At 42.5% G+C, this 19,249-nt stretch overlaps 1 protein-coding gene across 1 annotated transcript in view; it reads right to left on the bottom strand.

Annotated features, from left to right (window-relative positions):
- SEMA3G (semaphorin 3G) overlaps window positions 1-18,816 on the bottom strand; it is a 77,938-nt gene extending 59,122 nt beyond the window's left edge. The window contains exon 1 of the mRNA XM_080995375.1: window positions 18,333-18,816. Within this exon, the coding sequence (XP_080851501.1) occupies window positions 18,333-18,450 (118 nt within the window). The 5' untranslated portion in view covers window positions 18,451-18,816. The remainder of the gene's footprint in view (window positions 1-18,332) is intronic.
- Between the last annotated feature and the right edge of the window lie 433 nt (window positions 18,817-19,249).

The following is a 19,249-nucleotide window of genomic DNA, read 5'->3' as shown; positions in this document are numbered from 1 at the left end:
CCCAATAGGAAGGCCTCTGGTTTCTTAGGAAAGGTGTACTTAAACACCTTCTTTAACTCATTATATATCATTTCCCAGAAGGCCTTCACTTTTGGACAAGTCCACCAGAGGTGAAAGAATGTCCCTTCAGCCTCCTTACATTTCCAACATTTATTATCAGACAAGTGATATATCTTAGCAAGCTTGACTGGGGTCATGTACCACCTATATATCATTTTCATAATATTCTCTTTCAAGGCATTACATGCCGTGAATTTCATACCAGTGGTCCATAACCTTTCCCAGTCCTCAAACATAATGTTGTACCCAATGTCCTGAGCCCATTTTATCATGGCTGATTTGACTGTCTCATCCTGAGTGTTCCATTTAAGCAGCAAGTTATACATTCTCGAAAGTACCTTGGTCTTTGGTTCCAACAATTCTGTCTCTAGTTTCGATTTTTCCACCTGGAAACCTATTTTTTTGTCCAACTTAAAAACCTCTTGAATTTGAGCGTAGTGAAGCCAATTTTGCACCTTATTCCTTAATTTTTCATAACTCTGCAGTCTCCAAGTTTCTCCTACTTTTTCTATAATTTCCCCATATTTCGGCCAACCAACCTCCATATTAGGTTTTTTCCGGGCCTTGGCCTCTGCTGGTGAGAGCCACCTCGGAGTCTTACCTTCTAGTAAGTCCTTGTATTTTATCCAGACCATAAATATTGATTTTCTAACAATATGATTTTTGAACATTTTATGAACCTTTACCTTGTCGTACCACAAATATGCATGCCAACCAAAAGCATTGTCAAACCCTTCCAGATCTAGGACATCAGTGTTCTCAAGTAATAACCAATCTTTCATCCAGCAGAAGGCCGCAGCTTCATAATATAGTCTCAGGTCTGGCAGGGCAAACCCCCCTCTTTCTTTCGAATCAGTTAATATTTTAAACTTTATCCGGGGCTTTTTGCCCTGCCAAACAAACTTGGATATATCCTTCTGCCACTTTCCAAAACATTCCACTCTGTCCACAATCTGTAGGGTCTGAAACAAAAATAACATTTTCGGCAATACATTCATCTTTATAGCTGCAATTCGGCCCAACAAGGAAAGTTTCAATCTTGACCAGATTTCCAAATCTTTTTTGATTTCCAACCAGCATTTTTCATAATTGTCTTTATATAAATTCAAATTTTTAGCTGACAAGTGGACCCCTAGGTATTTCACTTTTTTTACTACACTTAGTTCTGTTTCCTTCTGAAACCCATCTATTTCCAAAGATGTCAAGTTTTTTCCCAAAACCTTGGTTTTTTGCTTATTCAACTTAAATCCCGCCACCCGACCAAACTCATAAATCAGTTCTAATACTCTTTTTGTGCTAGATTCTGGCTCCTGTAATGTTAAAACCAAATCATCTGCAAAAGCTTTCAGTTTATATTGTTTCGCTCCGACCTGTACTCCTTGTATCGACCGGTCCTCCCTAATCATGTTCAATAACACCTCCAGGACTGAAATAAATAAAAGAGGGGATAGTGGGCACCCTTGTCGTGTCCCTTTTTCAATTTTGAACTCTTCTATCACCACATTGTTCACTATCAGTTTAGCTTTTTGCTCAGAATAGATTGCTTCTATTCCATTTTCAAACCCCCGCCCCACTCCCATCCCTTCCAGGTTTCTCTTCATAAACATCCAAGAAATGTTGTCAAAGGCCTTCTCCGCGTCAATAAAAATTAACACAGCTTTCGTATTGATATTAGTTTGTAAAAGTTCCAAAATATCAACAATGTTCCTGGTATTATCAAACAAATGTCTCCCTGGGAGAAAGCCTGCCTGGTCCTTGTGAATTACTTCATTAAGTATTTTTTTAAGTCTACTTGCCAAAATGTCAGCAAAAATTTTGTAATCCACATTTAGGAGTGAGATGGGACGGTAGTTCTTAAGTTGAGTCTTTTCAGTTTCCAGTTTAGGAATCAATGTGATGAAAGCTTCTTTCCACGTTTCCGGTGCCCTCCTCCCCTCCATAATCTGGTTACAAACCTCCATTAACGGTTGTATCAAGTAGTCTTTTAATGTCTTGTAGTACTTGGAGGTAAGTCCATCTGGGCCTGGAGACTTGCCTAGTTGCATATTCTGAATGGCACCCTCAATTTCCTGTTGTGTTATTCTATAATTCAGGATTGTCCTCTTCTCCTGAGATAGTTTTGGTAAACCATTTGCTTTTAAAAATTTATCTATCTCAGACACTTCCTGAGGCCCTTGTGTATAAAGTTTTTTGAAATATTTCTGGAAACACTTTCTAATTTCTTCTGGTTTCTGAATGTTTCTGCCTTCCACCTCTAGATTAGTGACAAAGTTCAGTTTTTGTCTCTTCTTCAACTGCCATGCTAGCAGTTTTCCACATTTATTTGCCGATTCAAATGATCTTTGTTTCATTTGTTTAATTTTCCATTCCACTTCTTGGTTTATCAATTTCGCATATTGAGCTTGGTGGAATTTGATTTCTCTTAAAACCTCTTTTGATTTTGGTTTTAATCTCAGTTTTTTCTCTCCGTCTCTTATCTTCTCTAGTATCTTGTCTTTTTTTCCATTCCAAAGTTTTTTCTTAATTGTATTCTGTTGAATCAGAAACCCCCTCATTACAGCTTTACTTGCGTCCCAGATTGTTCTCTTTTCCACCGAAGTGTTCAAATTAATTTCAAAATAGTCCTTTAAAGTTTTTTGGGCCTTCTTCACAATCTCCTGATCTCTTAGTAGGGTGTCATTCATTTTCCATCTGAAAGAACCGGTTGGAGTAAGTCTCAATTCCACTTTCAAAGCATTATGGTCGGAGCAAGTCTTTGGACAGATTTCCACTTTTCTGATCTTAGGTGCCAGTCCTCTAGTTGTCCATATTTGGTCGATTCTTGTCCATGATAGGTGGGCCTCAGAAAAGAATGTTCCTTCTTTACCCAGGGGATTCCTTGTCCTCCATATATCAATCAGGTCCATATTGTCAGTTAGTTCAAAAAAGGTTTTAGGTAGTCTGCCGTCTTTAGTTAAATTTTGATTTTGTGACTTATCCATGTGAGTAGAAACCACCCCATTCATATCACCCATCATTATGATGTTGGTATAGTCCAGATAGTCCAGCATTATCTCGTGCAGCTTCTTATAAAATTCCGATTTCCTCAGTAGCTTTAGTATCTGCTCTTCATTAGAAGTTACATTTTTCTACCAATATGGATGAATCTGTCTGTGGGAATTCAAGTTCAGGGTGCATCAAGCACAATCTGGTTGTACCACATTAACTAAGGACAAAAGGAGATACAAGTGGGACCTGTAACAAAATGTCGCAATGTGTTTAATGCCCTACTCAGCCAGTCATGTCTTGTTTCAGGATACAGTCGTACCTTGGTTGTCAAATGGAATCTGTTCTGGAAGTCCATTCAACTTCCAAAAACGTTCGGCAACCAAGGCACGGCTTCCGATTGGCTGCAGGAGCTTCCTGCACTCAATTGGAAGCTACGGAAGCCGGGTCAGACGTTTGGCTTCCAAAGAATGTTCGCAAACCGGTGTTCAGGATCTAAGGTTCAACTGTATTCTATTCTCTCACATCAGTTTTCCACCTTATCCTCTCCCATCACTCAACATTATGACCACTGACTATGATAAGTCTTCACTGGGTTGGGCTTCCCCACTGAATATTGCTGGTACTTCAGCAAACCTTTGGACTCCCCCAAGCCTGCTGCAGTCTCTCTCTTGGACATGAGTTATGCTGTTTCAGGTGACATGAAGTCTGCACACAGAGAATGAGTTTACTATTAGTATATAATATTATGAGGATGTACGTCAAGGCCCAGGCACATTTCGTTCACTACAGCCATGGCCACATCTAGTAAAACATTACCCTTACAAGAAGTGCTAAGCAGTTGGGGGAAAGTTATATTGATTGGGTGATTGTAAAGATGTTGTTGCAAGGCAGCTGTTGTGATTGCCTTCCTCCGATTGGCAAAAACATGCATGTTTGAAAGGGCATGCATGCCTGAGCACTGATTTTTAGTACCAGCTCTACCGAAATTCCTAGATATCAGTAGTGATACTGTTTTTTCCTTTTAAAAAAATGGATTGTTTTATTGTATTCATTTTCTCTTGTAATCTGCATTGCTATTTACAATGAAAGGTAGTCTATAAATGTTTTTTAAAAATAAATAAAAGACTGTGAAGCAATTATCACTTGTGTTCCCCTGCTGGTTATCAACAGGGCCTCGTCTGGGTGACTTACTGAACCAAAGGCAGCATCAAAGATGTTTACAGGCTGGACTATAAAGCAGTGTTTGATGGCTGAGCTATAAGAGGCCCACAACTCTTTTGCTTCAGCGTGGAGCCTGAAGTTTCAACACTGTTCTACAAATAATGGAACCACGGAGGGGGTAGAGGGAAGTTGGGGGATTGGAGAAATCCCCGTATTTCGGTCCTGTACAAACATTATGCAAAATGATACAGTTGTTCAAATTTTTATTTTTTATTTCTTAATATTTATTGTTATGTTTGTTATAATAAAAACCAATAAAAATATTATTTTAAAAAAAATCAACACTGTTCTACGACAATCAGAGGAATGGTCTCTCTCTTCATCACTCCATTTACCAGCAAGGAAGGAAAGCCTGGGCTTTCTGCCCAGAGTTGCTCCACATATAGGCAGCGCAGACTTACACTCGCATTTATCCAGGCCTGTTGCTGCCAGGTCTCAACAGACCTGAGCAACTAAGCAAAGAGCCACTTCTTCTAGTTTCGTGGTGCTGCTGACACATCCCTTCTGCAAAATATCTTCTAAGCTTTTGAGCAGGTTTCATGCTACCCACTTCTCCCTGCTGCATTATTGTATCACCACCGCACTTTGGGAAAAGACAAGAACCTGGCTTTGATTAAAGAGCCTCCCTTTTCACCTAATAACATGAACATATAGCCTGATCTGCTGCTGGCATGACAGATGAGTGATTGCCAGAGCAAGGGCCTCACACAGTCTGGGAAACCATGGCCTAAGCATGAAAACTCATGGGAATCAGTAACTCTAATCAAATGCATTGGGCCACGGCTGCTTATCTAGAAGGCAGGGGCAAGGGACTGGGAGCTCAGTGCAGTGTTGGCTTGCAGTGGAGCCAATCCATTGCTTCCAATGCTGTACCCAAACTGTACCTACACTGCCTTGCCTTTTGGTAAGAAGAACCCTGTTTGAAACCCTAGCCTAGAGATCTGATGCCAGTCAGCTTAGTCCAATAGATGGACTCAGCTGACCGGCAGCTTCCTGGGTTTCTATCTTGGTGTACTATAAGCCTATCTTCTGGGAAAGAGATCAGTAGGAATATTACCATTTCCTCCTCAAGTTCCTTGGAGTCACTGTTCTATCCCCAAATACACACACACACACACACACGGCCTCTCAACTGTACATGTCCTAAAAGTTTTCCTTCTGCACATGTCAAAGGTTTGAATTCTTCCCCATCTGTCAGAGGGCTTGGTAGCTCCACTGAAGAGCGGTACAGGAATCTTTTAAATAGATAAAAATATGCTGTCCAGGTAGACAGTTGTGCCTCTTAGGGAAATGAGAGCATCATCCTTGGTGGCACAAAATTAAAACCAACAACCAGAAAAGCAGAGTACTTGCAGCCCTTGAAGTTTTGAGTCAAGTTCTTGATTGTGATGTGCAGGTGCTGCTATTAACCCATGATGTACACTGTCACGTCCCATCGAACGGAGAGAGCATTTGGAGTTTGCCCTGCTTGCCCTGTTCTTTTCAGTTGAGTCTACAGAAAGAGAACCCTGAGTCGAAACTTCCAAGTGCAAACTACACAGCACTTTTTCCAGTGAAAGAGCTTTAAAATGTATAAATCCAACCACTAATACAAAAACATGGGAGTCCAATAAAATATTGGCATCCAAGAGAAAGAAACTTGTGGCTCCAAAGGGACATAAAATGGCTGAATCATTAATAGCCCTTAACCAGATATTTTATGAGGCAGGAAATTGAAATTCAAAGCTTTTGGCTAATGTGCTATGGAACAAACAGGACAAGCACAAAAAATAAATAAATCTGTACACAACAGGGGGAAAGTAGCCTTACCTATGACCAGGAGCAATTAATTATACCTTTTTTACATATTATTCTAAATTAAATCAATTCCCCAAAGCCAACAAATATTGAATCAGTTTGGAAGCAACCATGTTGGGTGGGAAGATAATCTGGGTGCAACGCTTCTTTAGATTCATGGTTTTCTCAATAAAACACATGCAGAACCCTTTTACTAGAAGCGCCTTCCAATTGTGGAGGGGTTGGCAGAAAGCCTCCTCTCTGGTGCGTTCACTGCTGCTCCCTTTGATAGATCACCCTGTAGTGAAATGTGAGAATTTAAGAAAGGGTATAGTATTGTGGAAAGCTAACAGCTATTTTTGGCTTGAAAAGGCTTTTTCAAGAATGGAAAAACGGGACCAGAAGAACAACTTATAATATACAAAGGGACCTGGGATGTGAATGGGTACAAGTTCACCAGTTTTACCATTTGCTACTAGATTCCCAACATAAAACTGCATCCCTGCAAGATGCTTATGTAATTTAAAAAGCTAATATTATCATCTATTCTTATCTGTAAAAGTAAAAAATGTATAATGGGTTAGTTGGCAAATTGATAGGTACTCTAGGTGGACTGAAATGAGTTTGGGAATCAGATTTCGGCCAAAATATTGGTGAATTGCAATGGAAGAAGACTGGGTCAACTAAACCAGCCTAATTTATACCTTCCTATATTAGGGGAAATACAATTAAAGTTATGCACAGCTGGTATAGGATATGGTTACCAGAGGTCCCCATTTTCCGGGGACAGTCCCCGGATTTACAAATCTGTCCCCGGACAAAATCCATCCCCACAGTGTCCCTGGATTTCATTTAACGTCCCCGGATTTATATTTTAAGTGTTGTAGATTTATTAGTAGGGAATGAATGTTGCATGATTGGTTCAACGGCACAAGACACATCATATGGGGACTTCCGGTGAGGCAAAATGGCGGGCACCACGGCAGCAGGCAGCTCCTGAAGCCAGACAGAGCCAACTACGCTACCAGGCTGGCTGCTGAGACTGCCGCTGCCATTTCTGAGGGGGAGAGGAGGAGACCATAGAAGCGAAGATATTACTTCTTTTAAAAAAACAAAAACTTTTTTTAAAATAACTTTCTCTCTCTCTCTCTCTCTCTCTCTCTTTTTAAAAAAGAAGTTCCCCCGGATTCTTTGAAAAAAATCTGGTAACCTTAGTATAAGACACTGGTTCAGCTTTCCCATATGACATCTGGGATTGCTCCATTATGTTGGAAGGGATGTGGACACAAAGAGACAGATCACCATCTTTTGTGGGGCTGCCCAGATACCCTGATATTCTGGGGAGTAGTACATTAAGGAATACCTAAAATAATGCATGAATCAATGGATTTCACTCCTCACTTGGCATCCATGCTGGTGGCAGCAAGGCTATTGATTGTTCAAACATGAAAGTCCCTGCAAGGCCTAAACTTGGACTTATACTGTAAAAAACATTTGTCTATTGGCCATTGCAGAGAACTCATGAAACAGAAACATTGAAAGGAACTTATAAAGCAGGGACATTTTTTGCAGTATGGTGGCAATTTATCCCTAAATTGGTTGCAAGGTGCTTTCAAATTGCTCTGCTTTCTTTTGAACTACATCAGCAAGGCTAAGAGGGGAGTCTTGTCATCTGGGCAGCCCAGAACCTCCATACACACAATCCAGGTTTGCGCACCAGGGGAAGCCACTTCGGTGCTGCTAACACTGCAATTTGACTTCACACTCGGAGGCACACTCCATTTTTTCTTGAGACAGACACATACAACAACAATGAATGAAACTGGACTTGAAGACAAGATGGCAGCAGCTTCTCATGTCATGAATATAAGGGCTTTACTCCTGCTTGACTGCTACATGGTCCAGAGTTAACTAACAGAATTGAGTTAACTAATAGACTGTCACCTGTTTAATATATCAATAAAAACCATTTAAAATGAATAAATCCTACATAGAGAAGAAAAATTGTTACTTCCAGAGTCTGGGTGAAAATTTCAAAATCCCTTTTTTAAAATTTCCATGTCTGGCAAAAGCAAATGAATATCCTATTCACCTCTCCTTTTCCACTGCAAAAGCCTCAGCAGCGCCTGCCCCAAACAGCTGCTTCCCTGCGCACTAGATAAGTGTCAATGGGCCTTAAGATTCTTTATCAGAAGACCATTCACAACCAGCCGTGAAGCATATTTCAGTCCCCATTTGGGGAGGAGGGAATAGCCATTTTGATTGCCTTGCCAGCGCTGGAAGGATTGCACCGGCATGCAACCACCCCCACCCACCCCAGAAATTCTTGCAGGGTAAAAGTTCAAGAAAAGAATAGTGTGGAATTGTAGGCACTCGAAGCATAATCCTAGCTTGCCCTCCTCATTAAATGCTTAAAATGTTGCAAAGCCTGGAATCTACATGGCCTGGGAACTTTTCAAACAAGAGAAAATTGGCTCTGGACAGCAACTGGCAGCGAGTGGCTTTACAGAACAGAACCCAAGAGCAACTATCTCCATCCTGCTGTCCTCCAGATGCTTTAACTACGGCTCCAAATTGCATTGGCCACGCTGTCAGAGGCTGTTGTGAGTTGCAGTTCAAAGAACTGGAAGGCACAAAGTTGGGGAAGGCTATCCTAAAACAGTCAGTGAAGATAGCAATGTCTGTCTCAGCACCTCCTAAGCACTCAGCATGTCTTAAGCAATTTAGCAATGGATGCTCTGGCATCAACTTTAAATGTGAAATAAATAAAAATAAAAATGCCTCTGGGAAAACTGCACAAGGAAAGCCTTGACTGAAGTGATAGCTGACCAGGAGGTGCTACACACAGGTGCAAATCACATCACCTGGGGCAACTTACCTAAATGTGCATCTCAGCTCCTTGGCAGAAGGGCAAGATAAGCATGTAATAATGTGCGTATTTTATTAGCAGAGTCCCACTCTAGCGATTGTGAGATACGCAGTAACACATTCTCTTTGGTTACTGGACCCTAAGGTTTTGGTCCAGATCCAACTTGTGAAATTTGCTTTTGAAAAGATTCAACCTTCTATTGCATATACAGCAAGGACTGCTTAGCTGGTTTCCGCTTAAAGCAGGAACCCCCTCAAATAGCAGAGTTTTTCCAAACAAGCATGTAGCCTTGGTGTCTCTCATGTGCAAAACAAACATCAAGGAGTTCCCACCCCGCAAAGGTAACTGTTCTTATCAGAGTAAGCTTACTACTTCCTTGTGTGTACCTACACACTGTGAAGGAAACTATGTGATGCAGCTGGTCTCAGGAAGTGGAAAATAACATCCAGAAATACTAAAAATAAAAAAAAACTCCAAAGGGCGGGACAGGATTCTGCCTCTTTCCAGTTAATCCTGGCTGTTGACACACTTGCCTCACTTGGCACCTCTCTGGATTGTCACACAGCCAGCTCTTGCTCTTTGAGGATTTTATTATCCCTCCTTACACCATCCAAGCTCAGCCTTCCAATACAGAACTCCTAAGCCAATTCTCTACTTTCTGCCGCTTCTCTTACTCTCAGGCTGCCTCCTGCATTGCAGCTGGTGGCTCTCTTGCATTATTCCCAAGGCACACACCTGATTCTCTCCCTCTATCACTGCTGCATGATCACAACTTTTGTGCATTGTGTGCTCCCAAAAACAAGAGCAAAATGTAAACATGGAATTATATTTTGCAGTAGGGATGGGCCACCTCAAATGTGTGACAAAAATGAGTCAGCTCCTTAGATGAAACAATCTATTTGCAAACCGTAAGCCTTTAAAAAGAAATCATTTGTTCAACTTTCTCTGTGCCCTTTCCCAAAGAACACACCACATTTTACTTTACACTAGAACAACCTCGAATAATGAAAGAAACTTTCAAGCCACACAATCAGAATAGAGGAAAGGTTATTTCTAAAGCTATCTCAAGAACATATATGTTGCTATGGAGAAGGCTCATGTTGCTTAGCTAAAAGAAATCTGGGCACTGATTACATTTGCAAACCCTGGACACTCTACCACAAGATCTGCTGTGTCACTTTCAGGCGAATTAGGGCTGGGAGTGAGCTGCAAGCCTGACCGTGAGAGTCTTTTACTCAACAAATAAACTACAGCATGAAAGGACGACCTGTTTAAAAATAAACTACAAGGGAAAGGAAACTGAGAGGGTGAGGGGTGAGCAAGACACCTCGCTGTGTCAAAGGAGGATGACAAGGATGTTTTGGTCCTGCTCCTTTGCAACAAGGAAAAATGGAAAGGTCTTCTTAATGTGAGATGTGATAAACAGTGGTCCATGCAACACCATCTCCAAATACAGCCACTCAACATCCTCCTGCTCAGTGTGGGGTCTGGCACAGGCCTCCCCACAGCATAGCACTGGAGAGATTCAGGACAGTACTCAGTGCTGCTGTTCTGCATTGGAACTTTCCATTCCTCCCCCAGCAGTCTCCTGCGCACCCTCAAAATCTGTTTGGGGGATACCACAGGGGAGATTCTGAGTGTGCATGAGGGACAGTATGTGTGGTACTGGAGACAATGCTGAGCACTCAGGTGAATTTGTGCTAGAAGCCTAACACCCTCCAATTCATGCACAGCTTGACTGGATATTCTTGATGTTTATGGTTCCATGAAACATTAGACTTACTTCCAGAAACCAGAGGGCAATCCAGCAATCGGTCATTGAGTGTGTGATAAAGGAAATAAGCTACACAGGTTTCTCTTTTAATACACAGGCATGCTTTATCAAAACTCTAGAAGACAGTAGCCTTTGCAATGAAACAGATATACATGTAACCCTTGCAGAGGACTGATCTAAAATCTGTTGTGGTTCTAGAGAGATTTGTGCGTGCACCATTTTAACCTTGCTCAACACCAGTCCTGCACTTGAAATAAAAAGAAATGACCCAGAGACCTCTGGGATATGCTTCCCACTTTGTACATCTTGGAGGGGTATTATCTACTTTCTTTAGTGAGGACGTCAGTGTTTTGCTTTGGGGGGGGGGCACTGTTGAGCATCACCAGTTTTTATTTTGCAAAATGGGAATTCTGAGGTGCCCACAACAATTTCTTACATTTCTTTCCATAAGCCCAAAATGTTTGGCGAACCTTGAATTGTGGCGGGCACACCTTGGGTCATCATCCTGGAGACCTAGAAGCCAATCAGGGCTGGGTGGAATGTCAGTCAAACAGGAAGGGGTAGAGAGTTAAATGATAGAACCTGGGCAAGGCTTGGAAGGTGTTTGGGCTAGGGAATTACCTTGGTAGAGGGGGGCTTGCTGGGCAGGACAAACCAAATGATTTCCCTCAAGGGTAGGAAAAGTTTCTAGAAGGGACTGGGGGCATTTGACCACCTTCTTAGATCAAATGGTCATTCTAGGAGGCACAAGTTTAAAGTAGGCATTTTAAGTAAGGTTCTTAATTTCCTCTGTAAAGTGATTTTGACTGAAACAAAGTGCTGTGCCTTAGAAGAGTAACCACAAAGCTTTAACTCGCATTGAGTGTGCATAAATAAAAATCCAGTTTTGTTTACAACGTGCCTCAGCCTTACTTTGATCCTTTGGTTAAGGGATAAGTGGTCAAAGCTTTTCCTTTCACGTTATTAAGAAACCTTGCTGCTGGATATTAGAAAACACTACAACATAGATCTCTTAAGTGTTACTGACAGGGAGCATCTAAGTGTTAAAGCACCCGGTCACATTACCTCACTCCCATTGTTGTAAGCCAAAAATGGCTTATCTCCAGAGTTTGCCACAGTGATTATTGTTAACAATCAGTGAAAGTGCTGAATAGTTACACAGGCATATGTTAATATGTTGAATATTTTCATTCAGCTGTATCTCTATGGTGTTTTCCTAATAAACATAAGTTATTTTAATGAGAATGGATTTTGAAGAGAAGCCTTAAAACATACACTTTTGGTCCTTTAGTGAGCCAAGCCTTGCATTTTAGAGAAAAGCAGTTGGTTAGAACAGGCCACATGCTATTCTATAAAATATCTCTAATGGTTATTACTGTTCCTCTCCCTGAAACAGAAGACTGAATATAGAGGGAAATCATGCTAGATGTCAAAATGAAAATATTTTGGTTTGGGCTCCATGAATTATGGTAACTTTTGAATCTACTGTAGCCACACAGAAAGATCCACAATGGCAGCTGCCAACTATACCACTGAAGTAATGTTTGAATTAGTCTTTAGTTGAATACTTGGCTTGAAAAAACAAAAAACAAACGCAGGATATTTTGAAGGGCTGGAACAATTTTGCTTTCTCCAAAGTGGTACATTTCCTTTTTTAAGATCTGCACAGATCTAGATATCAGATGGGCACAATGCCATTTGGACATGGGGTCCACAGTGGAATGAAGAGGGGGAGCAGGATTCTCCCTATGCCACACCATTCCTGCATTCTGATGTGTATCTTGCGGCTGCCTCCTCTCTGTTTCCTATTCCAGAAGCTAAGGGAGGTGCAGACATGGCCTATTCATACCCTAAAAAGCAATGCTTTTAATTTTATCCAGTTTTCAACAAATGCAGGCCAAGAATCAAGACCAGGATATTTGTGGGCTCTGTTATTTGCTGTGGAATCTCCCCTCCTTGGAATTCTCACAGGCCCTAACAGCCCAGTTTTTGGGTACAAGCCTGCAGTTGTGTTGCTTACCCATTAATAAGCTTGGTGGCACCTTAAACAAAAGACTTGTGTGTGTGATGTGTGTTTGCTGTTAACAGGTAAACATGGCTGCCCCTCTGGAATTCTGTGCCCATTGTTATCTTGAGCTACTCATTCACATTTTTAGGCACTGGTCCAAGTGCCTTGATTATCGTTGAAATAATTTGCGGTCCAGTTTTCAGTAATAGCACCTATTATTGTTTCTGCAAGCATTCATAAGCTGCAATGTAAATTATAGGTATTCAGCTATGACAACTGTTGGAGAGGTGTTGAAAGAGGAACAATATTTAAACATCAAATTTAGGTTGGTTTATTTTTTCAAGCAGTTCAAGATGCGGACTGTTCTCAAACAATCTCTCCTAGCTTGGAGCTGCTTGAACACTTTCAGATTTATATTTTCCTTGTTTTACAACACCCCCTATGGTAGATGGATGCTGTCTGACAAGCGAGTTTAGAAAACCAAAAACTGTCGGAAGTTGAATGCTTGCATTATTTTTTAGCGTGATTCATTTTACTTCCCTTCTATGATGAGGCAAATGTCCATGACTACGAAGTACTTAGAGAATAACTCAACTGAGGATTCAGAGTCTTTACCATTTCCAGTCCTGAGGCTCTCAGATCATTAGATACATCAGTCTGGGCTTCAGCCAGTACCACATCTGCCTCTGGTGAAAATCTGCATGAGTATTCAATCTAAGGCAGCACAAGCCCAACTCTTCTGTTTTGTGTTTCCTGCATTCCCCCAGCTGCTCCTAAAGGCAGACTTTCCTCCATTTCCTTTAGCCTATTTGAGGCTAAGGAGACTTTGCCTGCTGACCACAGTCTCTCATATTGCATACAGTTGGATCTTGAAGCAATGAATATCCAGTCAGAAAGAGAAATTTTAAGTCTAAGTATGTGCAGCTGCCATTTTATCAATACCTCAATGAGATGCTATACTCCAAAACTACCCACAAGCATGGGCCTCTATGCATATTCCAATGAGAATCAAATGTGGATTTGACCCCTGGCTTCCAAAGGAGCCAGCCAACAAAATAAATGCAGAAAGGAACAAACCTTCTGACTAAGATGCAAGTCCAAATGTACCGGTATGTCCCTGATTCTTGCATTTTGTACTTTCTTCCTATTCATCTTCTTACACAGAGGTCTCCATTCTCAAGAAAGACTCATTTGGTTCCCAACCATAATACTGACACTGAGTGACTTTGTGATATGGGCTGTTCAAACTACAGTTCTCAAGTCTTTGGGTTTTCCTCTTTCTTGTGAAAACATTGCTAAGCTTCTGGTGTCAGAAAACACTAGGAATTCCTGTCCAGGAGTTGCAACCGTCTGTCTTGGGAGGAATGTAGGAATGCATCTTGGGAGGTGAAATCAAACTGTTGGAAGGTTACAGCATCTACTGTGGCTGGTATGTGAGAGACATGTTTTGTTATAGCTGGGGCAGATTAAGGTGTCTGGTTGTGTTGCTGCACTTGCACCATGGCGCTCCTTCTCTCTGCGTTCCTCCCAGCAGTCATTCCTCCTCTGGCCACTGCTATGGATGCACAACCTGTCTTCAGGAACTGTGTTCTTCTGAAAGGGATTCCCACACGACAGTGGTAACGTTGCCAGCCTTCATGTCACATTTGTACATATCTTTGTAATGCAACAAACACATCAGCAGGGCTTCAATACAATTGTTTACAAATTAAAGACATTTAAAACACCTGAGAACAATCACATATTCTCCCAGCTAATAATCTCAGGGTCTCCAGGAACAGTGTATTTCAGCCATCAAATGCCTCAGTAAGCAAGTAGGTTTTTTTAAGTTCTCTTGAATGTTAGTAAAGATGCAGACAGATGCACCTCATCGGGGAGGGCAATGCATTCCACAAATGAGTAACCACTACAGAAGAGGACTTGACATAGATCAATTGCCAACTGAGAGGCATCCAGCAGTGGCAGCACCTACAGGGCATCCCACATTGGTTGTAGCATGCAAGATGGTTGACACAGGATGGGACACTATTTTAGGTACTTTTTATGGCTGTGTGTGCTTACACTTGAATTGGATCCAGTAGTTCACTGTGGATCTGACAGTAACCAACCTTTTGGGGGATTAGAGATGGTAAGTGAATGGTTAGGTGGGGAGTGTATTTCTAACATGCAATCGACCCTAGTCCATATAGCATTACAGCGTTGCACTGCTGAGGAAACAGAATTGACATTTGCAGAGCAGGCATTCCAAATATGTATGTGCTTTAGCCACTCCTAAGCTTACTAGCTCAAGCTCTGCAGACCTGACAGATTCAACCGGAATCACCCCAGTTGAGAGTGAGAGCAACAGGAAACAACTCAATCTGTATCTTGGAAGTGCTAGCCCTGGTTGAGACAGTTCGCGCAACTTTACAAACACATGGAACACCTGGAGCATCTTCCCTTGCTCTCATTCATGCTACCTGCTCTGAGATATGATCATCCTGCCCCAAAGCTTGCTAAAGAAAACAGAGCCTTGACAGCTGAAACAAAGCAGGCTATGGTTGTTAACAACTTTCTCCTGGGAACACAGAGAGGGTGGGTGGTGGAGGCTCATAGCTCAGCAGCAGAGTGCATGTTTTGCATAAAAAAGGACCCTGGCATATCCAGTTCAGAAGGCTCTCAGAGAGCAGGGCTGTTTCCTGGCTGAGACCAGGAAACAGGCACTGGCTAGATGGAGTAACAGAACCATCAGGCTGTATCCAGCAGAGCCATCCCATTAGCACAGTGTAAGAAACCTTAGACACATGGGCCAACCTTGGCCACCAAGGGATCCAGTTTGGCCCACCTGTCAAAGCAGCCTGCATTATAATGTCATCATGTGATTGATGGGAGGGTTGCCCCATTCCCTGTCAGAGTTGGCCCATAGGTTCCCCACTGCTGCATAAGCAAAAAGAATTCTGCCTGAGCAATAGGACTTCTTCTCATTCTCGTCTTCCTGCTCCCCCTCCAAATATGCTTTGGGGGAGGCAAAAGGAGGAGAGAGAGAGGGGGGGGGATTGAGGGAACCCCCAGAACAGGATTTGGGGGAGGCAAAAGGAGGAGAGGGAGAGAGAGAGAGAGAGAGAGAGAGAGAGAGAGAGTCCTGCTGTGCAAACAGAAGACACTGCACTAACAGAACAACTTAGCTGGCTACAACCCATAGTTTTTAACCTGCCATGAGCTGCATTTAATGTTCTGTAAGAGTGGTAGGTTGCTACTTGGGGGGGACCATATATTATAATTTTCATCTCATTTCATTTAAAAAAAATATATACCCAATCTTTTAAGAGAGGTCCCTTCAACATTACAACATTTAAAAGCAAAACATATCAATCAGTAAAAGCAATAAAATAACATAAACAACACACCTAAAAAGTTCTTTTAAAAATCACACAGAAGAAAAAAGAACAAAATGAATGGGAGAGAGAGAAAAGCCAGCCACACAATGACATCAGAAAATGTTGCAAACTTCTAATAAATACACCAGTACATAGTCAACTGCCTTTGCTTTGGCAAAGTGAACATAAGAAAAGCCCTGCTGGATCCGACTAAAGCTGGATCTCAGCCAGCATTCTGCTCCCACGGTGGCCTACCTGGTGCTTATGGGAACCCCACAAGCTGGACATGAGCACAACAGCACTCTCTGCTCCTGCAATTCGTATTCACCATATTGCCTCCAATACTGGAAGTGATTATAGTAGCCTTTGATAGCGATAAGGGGCAGAGAGGCCAAATAAAAATCAACAGCAAATTTTACACCTAGGCTTGCTCAGGTGAATTCAGTGGAGTTTCCAATTGTTTAGCTGATCCCTGCAGCTGTGCTTTAGCAATAACTACTTTATGCAGTTATTATCAAGAGATAATGTTCATTGTCATGCTGTAAAAAGCTTCACCTGCTGATTTCTGCACAAGCAGCTGCTGTTAAGGGCGCAAGACCAAAGCTGGCTGGTTTTTCCTTCCTATTCAGTTGGCACCTCTGCTGGATTTTCATGTACATTTGGCATGCGTTATATGTGCTGCATTTCATAAATGAGTGTTCCTGGAAATGATCTGTTCAAATGTGTGCTACATACATAGCAAGAGATAGCACACAGAGGAGAAAATACGGATGCTGACATGTATGCAACTTTGCCCCCATTTCTCCACAACCACCTATATTACTTCATTCTCATAACCTTCCTGTTCTTGATCCCTAGGACACTTGCACACTTTGACAACCCAGCCAGTCATTGCTTGCCACCCAATGCCAAGATCCCTCACCCGCCATCCCTGTTCTTACACCTTCTCTTATTCAACTCAGGAAATAAGTCATGATCAAAGCTCTTCAATGGATTCTATCATCCGCCACCTCTGTGAAGAATGTGGAACTTAGTCCAAAGAATCTCCATGTGGCAACTGGGAGCCAATAAGGTACTCAGCAAACAAAAAAGTGCACATGGGACCATCCCAGCCTGAACTACTGAGACACAGAGAGAGGGCTGTTAGTATGTTCTAGAGGATAAAATGTTGGATTGGTGTCATGTATGAAAACAAAGAAGTACTTCTAAGCCTCTCCTGTACTTGTTGTGGTACAGGTGAAGGACCAACACACAGCAGAAAGATACTGGCCAAGGTTGTGTGTCCACATTCTCATTGTTAACCGACTTAAGCTGGAAACACGTATATGCACACATACACACAGCGCTTCCAGACTGCCATTATATATTTTTTTTATATATAAAATATTTATTAAAGTTTCAAAAATAAAAAAAGAAGTTACAATAGTAATAATAAGAAAAAGGAAAAAAAGAAAAAAAAGAGAAGAGAATACAAAATACAAAAAAGTAAATACAATTAAAAACAAATCAATCTTTCCATATCTTGTCTTTCATTCACTTGTTTCCCTGACCTCCTCACACCTCCCCTTTTTTGTATTCCAGTTCAGTAAGTTAATTCAGCAAATCCTTTCCCTTTGTTTTTATCTGAGACCTTTGTCTTAATATGTAATAACTGTATATTCTCATCTGTTAGCAGTCCATTTTTACATACTCCTTGTAACATTGCTGCTAAAAACCCCTTAGCTTCATTCCAACATCATTCTAACATTCATTAATTTTACAGTATTTCTGTAGATAGTCTTTAAATTTCTTCCAATCTTCTTCCACCGACTCTTCTCCCTGGTCTAGGATTCTGCCAGTCATTTCCGCCAGTTCCATATAGTCCCAGACTGCTATTATTTTCAGGTATGATACAACATCTTCTAACCTCCCCACAAACATTTCAGAATGAATGCTCCTTAACACCACCCATGTTGCCTGATTCCCCTGCAAACAAATCACTATGAATGAAACAGGTCTTCTGAAAGCGCCCATACACACAGAAGCTTCAGGTGTGGAGGCAGACTTGGCTTTCTTTGGAAAAACAGGGTTCAAAACCTAACACTTCCCTCGACTGCCGGGCCCGTGGATGCGACTCGCTCGAGCCGCACTTTCTCAGCCTCTGTAAAATGGGAACATTAAAGTCCCACCTCCAAAGATTATTTGGAGGCTAAATAAGAAGAAAAGGCGGGCATCAAATATGATTTTTTTTCCAAAGGGGGGGATGCTTTCTACTGAGTGAGGTGGTAATCATAAGCTTACCTTTAGATGAGAGGCGAAGTCGAGGCACGCTGCCCTTCGTGGCACCGCAGCTGGCAAAGGGGTTGCAGATGAGCCACCACCAGGTCGCCAGGCCAGCCAAAATGTATCCCCCTTTCATGGTCCCTCGCTTTGCCTCTCGCGGGGAGGCAGCCGCTTCTTCCCGTCAGTTCAGAGGGGTTGCCACCCTGACCCCGCTTCTCCCGTCGCGACAGGGACGCCCCTCACTGCTAGAAGTGGCGGCTCCCGCAGCGCGCGCTTTCGCCCTCTACACACTAAACGAGCGCGACGCGCCCTCAGGAGTTCGAGCCGGCCGCGCGTCTCCTGCAAAAGTTTTATACAGGCAGGGCTCCACCCAGCTTCTCAGCAAGGCGATCGCCAGAGACCCAGAGAGCTGAGGCGGGGAAAAGACGCGGGAGGGAGGCGCGGCCCGCCTTCAAGGACTTCCCGCCAGCCGCACGCGCCTGAGGCGACTAAGCTGCCCCACCGGGCGAGGCACCCCTCAGGGTGTGGATGTATTTGTGCATGTGTTACATTTCTCCTCAGTGCTGCCCACTCCCTCCTTCCGCTGAGACGGGAAAGCAACTGCCGAGTTAAATGACTCCCTGCTGTAGCTCCACGCTGACTGACTGTCCATTCTCACGAAAGGGGGATGGAGTTGATCCCTGAAATTGGGTTTGGGGATCTAATCTCCTGTAATATTTCCCTACTACACCCTCCTCTCCATGCCTGCAACGGTTTTTCCATCCCAAAGAATGCACGCCCCACACCCGTTCCCCCATCTGAAAAATAAATATATTGATTCCCCACTCTAGCCAAATGGACACAGTCCAGCAGTGCCTCTCAGGTTCTTCTTGCTGCCAGATGTGTCCATTTGAACTGCCCCCGTTACCTGCTCCTTTTTGTTTCTCGCACTGATC

The sequence above is a fragment of the Podarcis pityusensis genome (genome assembly GCF_964106645.2).
Source record: "Podarcis pityusensis genome assembly, chromosome: 2".
Lineage (NCBI taxonomy): Eukaryota > Metazoa > Chordata > Lepidosauria > Squamata > Lacertidae > Podarcis > Podarcis pityusensis.
This window is presented reverse-complemented; position numbering and strand designations above follow the sequence as displayed.